General features: G+C 43.3%; 1 protein-coding gene across 1 annotated transcript; it reads left to right on the forward strand.

Moving 5' to 3' along the window:
* The first annotated feature begins 6846 nt into the window (after positions 1-6846).
* Positions 6847-7761, forward strand: LOC136652938 (olfactory receptor 14A16-like). Its single transcript, XM_066629860.1, has one exon. The coding sequence runs from the start codon at positions 6847-6849 to the stop codon at positions 7759-7761; it is 915 nt and encodes a 304-aa protein (XP_066485957.1).
* Positions 7762-8150: the final 389 nt, after the last annotated feature.

Below are 8150 nucleotides of genomic sequence, written 5' to 3' on the forward strand. Positions count from 1 at the left end.
AGAGAAATAAGAGAGAGAGAGAGAGAGAGGGAGGGAGGGAGGGAGGGAGGGAGGGAGAGAGAGAGAGAGAGCAATTCAGAAATCCTTCAGGTAAGTAAGATTGTAAAAATATAAGTAGCTTACAATTTTTCTTCAGAGATTTCTTTCAATTTCTGTTTCACTTTCTCCGAGAGCGGTACAGAATGATCGTGCATCTGTCTGAAAATCACTAAAATTTCATATAAGTCCTCTTAACCTTCAGTCAACATAGCAACAAGAATTGCCGATGTGGCAAAAGGTTTATGACTGTTTCTATTGAGTTCCTAGAGATTTGTTCTCCAGAGTCCAACACCTCTCAGCCACAGAGGCATGGAAAAAGTAAAGAGTTCATAAGTAAAAGTTAACTCAGTTTGGTTAATCAATTAAGATAGAATAACTGAATATCTGAAAATGGAAGAAACTTTCACAGGAGTGAAGCACTTCCTGATCACATTTAAAAATATATATATTTACAGCCCCCCACACCCTCCAGATGTCTAGTTTTCCGTTAGTGCTATATAGGTGCTTAGCAAAAGAGCAGCAATAGGGGTAAAATATGACCAAACACTTTTAGTTCCATTTTTCTAGATGAGAAAGAATTCCAGAAAGTTCTTCCATTCAGTCCAGCAACCACTCCAGGGCAGCATACAGGAGGCAGGTAGCTCAAAACTATTGTGCCTTCTCTACCACCTCACTGTCTTGTTCCTATTCGAAGGGGCTTTGTTTAGTATGTATGTATGCTCTTACTTAAATGCTATATTTTGCTTTGCAACAAAAGCCTTAGGGCAACCTATGCTATTAGTAATGAATTAAATGAAAATAATTTATGAAACCGTTTTCATAAATTTTCATTATGAAAATGAAACTGTATTTTTCGCTCCATAAGACGCACCTGACCATAAGACGCACCTATTTTTTAGAGGAGGAAAACAGGAAAAAAAATATTCTGAACCAAATAGTGTAATAAAATATTTAATAAACTATAACTGAATAACATTTGAACCATGTAAAGTGAACAGCAGTCAATACAGTGGCATTAAGAACCATTATCACTGTCATTAACAAATGGAGAGACTTAAAGGTTTGAGTACTCTAGTTTTCTGGAAACCCCAAGAACTCATCATCACTAGAGTCAGAATTTATGAAGCTCATTTGCTCACAATCACTGACATCACTTCCTTCGCTGTCTTCATTTCCATCTAAGGCATTGCTAATGCCACATTTTTTGAATGACATTTTTTGAATGTGAGCATAAACTGGCATGAAAATCCCCCCTTCTTAGGGTGAATGGGATCATAAACTGGCATGAAGATCCCTCCCTTTATTAGGGTGAATGGGATCATAAACTGGCATGAAGATCCCCCCTTTATTAGGGTGAATGGGATCATAAACTGGCATGAAGATCCCTCCCTTTATTAGGGTGAATGGGATCATAAGCTGGCATGAAGATCCCCCCTTCTTAGGGTGAATGGGATCATAAACTGGCATGAAGATCCCCCCTTCATTAAGGTCCCCAACATGCACTCTTTTTTGCAGTATTCGCTGCATAAGACGCACACACTTCCCCCCCCCCCACCACTTTTTTGGGGGGGAAAAGTGTGTCTTATGGAGCGAAAAACAATTAAAGCTAGTTACTGTATGTAAATGACATACAGCTCATTAAAGAAAGTCATTTGGTTTAGTTGGTATTTCTTTTTGGATTATGCTAAATGAGCTAAGTAAAGATGTTTTAGTTCAATCTAAAGATACTTCGGCATTTCAGAATATTGTATACGTGAATATTGTTGGGAAAATACAACTTTTCAACAAGAACTTTCACAACACAGTTTATAGAGAGAATCAACAAATGGTCTAATCCTGAGCTGGGGCAGTGCCAGTGACCATCACGCTGCCCCAGCAACCACCATTGTAAAAGTGCCATAAGGCACTGCTGTGCTATCAGAGAGGACGTGGCACCCGTACTATGGCCCATGCCAGTTGGTGCTGGGCCTCAGCACCAAGAAGATGGTGGTGGAACATGGACAGTGGTAAGTACTACCGCTGGCAGGTGGAGAGACTTTTTGAGGGGCAGAACTGGGCAGGGGGAGAGTGGCTGGAGGGAGAATTGGGCCCAGGAGATGGTGACAGACTTTGTGCAGTATTTATTCATTTGCATGTCTGATGTACAAGGTTCTCAACTTGTAAAATTCAACATGCTGAAATCAGTGCAGACATGCTTGCTACCTGGGGGAGAGGTAGGAGAAACAAAGCCCCCTTGCATCGAAGACCCCATCCCAGTTCCAAGTGTTTAATCGGTGTATTAACTGATCTTTGCATTTCACTACCAAATTGTTCCCCAACCTTTCTTCCCAATTTTAGGATACTCTATTTTTTGATTTCTTGCAACCTACCCAATATATAACTTGTACCTCGGGGGTGGGCAACAAATTCAGATTGGAGATAGTGACAGATGCACATTTTTTTCTAACACAGGAATAAGGGGATAAAAATAGGTTTGGGCATCTCCTGAGCACTTCCTTCAAATGACAACTCCACTCTGGCTCACCATTAAGAGCCCAATCCTGAACTCCTGGGAAGGGCAGCTGTAGCAGCAACAAAAACAGCTTCTGCCGCATCCTGCATGCCCACAGCAGCCACGGGTGGCACCTCAGGAGTAGGGGACTTTTGCCCCCTTCACCTGGGTAAAGGGAATAGCCCCGCAATGGGGCTATTTGATTCACTGCCGACCAAAAGGTTGGTGGTGAGGTAAGAGCCTTCATATCAGGCTCAGGATCTGGTGGAGCGTCACTCCACTGGTCCTGCCTCCTCTCTCCCTCCCCTGCTCCCTCCCCACTCCCTCCCCCAGCATGCCTCCCCCCGCCTCCCTGGCATGCCTCCCCTGCCCTCTTCCTGTGCTCTGCCCGCCTCCCCTCTCTCTGGAACATCTTCTCCCTGCCTCCCTCCACCCCCACTTTCCTCTCCACTGCTTGGCGGTCCATGCAGACCACCGAGCGGCAGAGGCCAGACGCCCACCCAGCACTAGCCCAGCACCGGCCAGGTTTGGGCTAGCACGGGCGCTTGTCCCGTGTTAGAGATCGCAAACATGCCTTACGGCATGCTTGCAACAGTGCACGTCGGCGGTAAGCCAGCATGTCAAGCTATGCTCAGGATTGGGCTCTTAGTTATTTAACTCATGTTTGCCTGGCCCATAGGTGTACATATTTGGTCCCTGTTGCATATAGGCAACATTGGGCAGAAATGGTTTAAGTGCACCACTTAGTTATGATTAGTTAGCACCACAGGTAACTTGGAGGAATATTTATTGAATAGTGTCCTATAACATTACTAACTTAAATTTCTATCTGTCAAGTGGACAATGCATTTTGATTAAAAGAAAAGTCAGCAATGAGTACTGATTAATGGGAGACTTAGGGCAGATTCATCTCACAGGAAATGGAAGAACCTGGGTTTATTTAGCTTGCTTGAAATGATCACTTTTCCTAAACTTACATTCTACTTGTTAACTCTTCCCCCCCTTTTTTTTTTGTTACTGAGATCTAACCCTGTATTAAAGTATCCCATATCCACAGGTTGGACCCACCTGGATCCCTCACCTCCAGAGGGTGTTCTGAGGGCCAGGGAGAAGGCCTTTGTGAGGTAACTCGAAATCATGTCCAAAGGTTTTAAAAGGTCTTTGGAGGCCTTTTTAAAAAATGAAAAACCAGAAGTTACCTTCTAAGTCCACTCAGAGGCCTTTGGAGGACCAGGAAGGCCACAGGTGGCCTCCTCAGCCCTCTGAACACCCTCTGGAGGTGAGGGGAGTGAGGTTTTGGGAGCAAAGGGTCCCTAAATCCACAGATTTCATTATCCTTGGGTTTCCTTATGGGGGGGGGGTTGTGGAATGGAACCCCTGGGGATAATGAGGGCACCTTTGTGTGTTTATAAGGCAGTACCTTTCTATGAGGCTCAAGAAAATCCATTATGTAGCAAATAAATCATGAGACTTCAAAGTTCCCATCTTAAATCACTATTGAACTAATACTTTTGAACTATAGAGTCTACTTTTATGTGGCATGATGTGGTGCATACCTGCATGTGGCGATGTGCAGCTCCTCTTTGCATAATGGCATGTTGCAGTGTGCAGTTGGCATATGATGACAGAGTCCAAACCACTGGACTCCTTGTCTTAGTTGGAATCGCTTGAGGTGGTTGATGTGATATTATCCTGTTCCCTTTTACAAAAAAGGTGTGGGGACTGGCACTGAATAAAATCAGTGTCATGAAGTTCAGTCCATGAGTAATCTCAGTTGCACTCTCTGAATTCTTGCATGCGTCTCCACAGTGGTGTTGAGATGGCCCACCCCAGCCTCCATGCTCACCTACCTATCAGCCAGACCTTGAAACACCTCCTGCAGAACGCCCAGTTCTAACAGGGACATGTAGGCAATCTGTTGCCAACACATACGTAATGAATGCCACATTCATATTTTACTACTTTTTTAGGAGTAGATTTTAAGAAATATTGAATCAGCAAGACAACCAGCTATGAACTGAGCACTAGTCAAAGCAGATCAAGTTACACATTCCGCCTACTATGAGATTAGATACTGTAATTCCGAATTTTCAATAGGTGTAATAGGTTGTGTATGCAGCTGCCTCAAATATTAAACATTAAAATGTTTAATTCTGACCAATATTGATCTTCAGAAGTGTGCCTCTAAATAGATTTGAAGTAGTGGTTCTCATGATTATTCTTTCATATACCTACTCAGGGGCAGTGCTTGATCATGTCAGCAGAAATATAGACCAGAAAGTTAACAATGTTCTGAGTAAGCCTCTGTAGCTTACTTATGGTGGACTCCTGAGACAAACTCTCCAGGAACATCCAATGTAGGTAATACACAGCTTCTGAATGCCTATGTAGACCAACCTCTTTATAGTCTCAACATGAAAAAGATAGATGGACTTTTCAATAAATCTTCACTGGTGGTGCCATACAGATCCATGTGGTTTGAACAGAAATGGTTTCTGGAAATTTAAATATCCCTGAAGGAAAATAGTAAGTAATTTGTTAATGTTTGACTTTAGTGATATGAACGGTTCTCCCCGTTCCCCTTATATCTAAATGTCTATTTAACTGTACCATTTATATTTCTGTCACCTAGAGTGAAAAATCCTGAGGATACAAGTTGAATTCTATTGTCTGAAAACTACTAATACTATGGAACCTACTTATACAATGAATAATACACATTTACCTGGAAGTAAGTGTTATGGAAATCAGTGAAAATTACTTCTGAGTAATGCATAGGATTGTGCTATTAGTCTACAACAGTCATACCCAACTCGCAATGCACCAAACAGAATGCAGCCTACCAGCGATGTATTGTGACATCCCAAGTGTTCAACCACAAACCTCATTTTGCTGTTCTGGCTGACCAGCAAATCCAGTTTATTGAGCCCAATGGACAGAAAATGCTCATCTGGTATCCTGATTTGTGCTTGAGGTGTTGGAGGCTATTCACGTTTTGTCTCCACTTTTCTCTGGTGTCCTTCTTGTTTTATGTTTACTGTTGCATCTTCCTCTTCTTGAATAAGACAAGAATTTTCAATGACCAATGATCATGCAAAGAAACAATGCATGGACAACAGGTTTTTTCTGTAAGGATTATGGGTCATTGGAGTGAAATGGAATGTAAAAGGTTAGAGAGGTTCCTATTGATGGCTGCAAGTTGGAGTGATAATTTCCAAATAAGGTAGACACCCTACAAATTCAAGTAAATATAGTTTGTTTCCTCTACCTTTCGAAACTCAGAGGACATAAGGAGAGATATTTTCTTATTCTGCAAGTATATGAAACTTTAGCAAGAGTGCCATCAAGTTTGCCATCACCAATTGACCACATCTATCTGAGGGTCTACCTTGACATGTTGACCCCAAACCATGAAAACAATGCACCATTAGGGGGCCGACAGGAGAGCAATGGAGACACCACTGCAGGGTTTTTATCAAGGTCCCCAACAATCTGACACCAACAGTGAACTTGAGATTTCTGTCATTCTAGAGACTAACGGCTCAATTCTGTCTAGCACCAACCTGTGGTGCCACTGACACAACTTCTGCTACATCCCATGGCAGGCAGGGGACTAGGCCAGCTGAGAGAGGTAAGCAAAAAAATTTATGTATCTCCTCCTCTGTTGCTCCATGGCTCCCTACAGAACCATATGTATCTATGCTAGTAATTTTCTGGTGTAGATCTGTTAAAGTGGAAAGGGCATGTTAGGCCCAGAACAGGAGCACTGATGGTCACCACTGCACTGAGATCCGTCGCATGGGCAGTCCAATCTCCTCCCCAATCCACCCATAGCCCAACATACCTCAATGTTGGGAACCTGCCTGCAGGGTGCTGCTGATGGTGCATGGCCTCCTGACCTTTCCACCTTTGCCCTGGCTCTGCAGTCTAGTGAGGGCTGTGTGATGTTATATGCATGACACGCTGGCAGACCGCAAAATCTTCCAGTGTACCGTGAGGATAGGATTAGGCTGCTAGTGAGGAGACTAGGAGCGCAATCCCATCCAAATTTCCAGCATTGCTGCAGCTGTGCTAACAGAGCGTGCAGTGCACCCTGTGGTAGGAGGGCTGTCACGGAGGCCTCCTCAAGGTAAGGGAACATTTGGGGCTCCACTGCAGCTGCATCAGTGCTGGACAGTTAGATAGAATTGGGCTGTAGAAGTCAGCATTTATATTATCATCATGATTATCCTACATTGGTTACTAAATCAGAATGGAATTGAGTAAGTTCCATCTCTTTTCTCCTACAGCATGCTTCTGAACAGTATGAGCGCAAAATGTCCAACAAAACCTCAGTATCAGAATTCCTACTCTTGCAGTTCTCAGACCTTTGGGAATATCAGATTCTACAATTTGTGGCCTTCCTGCTGTTGTACTTGGGGATTGTTTCGGGGAACCTTCTCATCATTGCCGCAGTAGCTCTTGACCATCACCTGCACAGCCCCATGTACTTCCTTTTAATGAATCTGGCCATACAAGACGTTGGGTTTGTGTCAGTCTTTATCCCCAAATCCATGGCCAACTCCCTCATGAAAACCAGGCACATCTCTTATTGTGGATGCGTTGCTCAAGTCCTCTTCTCTGTCTTCTTTTTATCATCTGATTTCGTCCTCCTGACAGTCATGGCATATGACCGGTATATTGCCATTTGCAATCCATTAGAGTATGAAATGATAATGAACAGGAAAACTTGTCTGCAAATAATTGCTACTGTATGGACTACTGGTTTTCTGTATTCAGTACTGCACACCGCTGGCACTTTTGCAAGCCCTTTCTGCTCCAACATCGTCAATCAGTTCTTCTGTGAAATCCCAGAGTTACTTAAGCTCACCTGTTCTGACTTATACTTAGTGGAAATGGTTGTTGTTGTGTTGAGTATTTTTGCTGGTTTAGGCTGCTTTATTTTCATTGTTGTAACTTATGTGCACATCTTAAATGCAGTGCGGACAATTGGTTCTGTTCAAGGGAGGAAGAAGGCCCGGTCAACTTGCCTTCCCCACCTCACTGTTGTCTTCACATTTTTTTTAACTGGGTCCTTTGCATACCTGAGACCCTCCCCTGACAATCCATCTAATCTAGATATAGCAATGACTATAATGTATTGTGTTATTCCACCCATGTTGAATCCAGTGATCTACAGCATGAGAAACAGGGAGGTCAGAAATGCTATGGGAAGAGTTTTGGGTTGCTGAATATCAAAAATTGTATTAGATATTTCATCTAAATGTGTGAATTCTGCATGTGTTCAGTTATAATTTTCAGAGAGCTATGGCTTGGGGCATTCTTGTGGCTCCCTGGTATGCTCAACCACCCTGAAGGGAAACAGAAGAGCTGGAAGAGTCTTGAAACGTGGGCTCCCAGGTCGCAGGACTGAGGAGAGGGGGACAGTGGGTGCAAAATTCCCGGGGCCTGGGATTCCAGGGGGCCCGGGCCATGGCAAAACAAACTATACACTACAAAACAAATTTATTACAAATAATTTTGGGTTCCTCAATCTTAGCCTATCCAGGGCTGCATTTCCACTAAAGCAGGGGTGTCCAAACATTTTGGCAGGCAGGCCACATCATCTCTCAGTCACTGT

Source organism: Tiliqua scincoides, chromosome 5, assembly GCF_035046505.1.
Source record: "Tiliqua scincoides isolate rTilSci1 chromosome 5, rTilSci1.hap2, whole genome shotgun sequence".
In the NCBI taxonomy this organism is placed as follows: Eukaryota; Metazoa; Chordata; class Lepidosauria; order Squamata; family Scincidae; genus Tiliqua; species Tiliqua scincoides.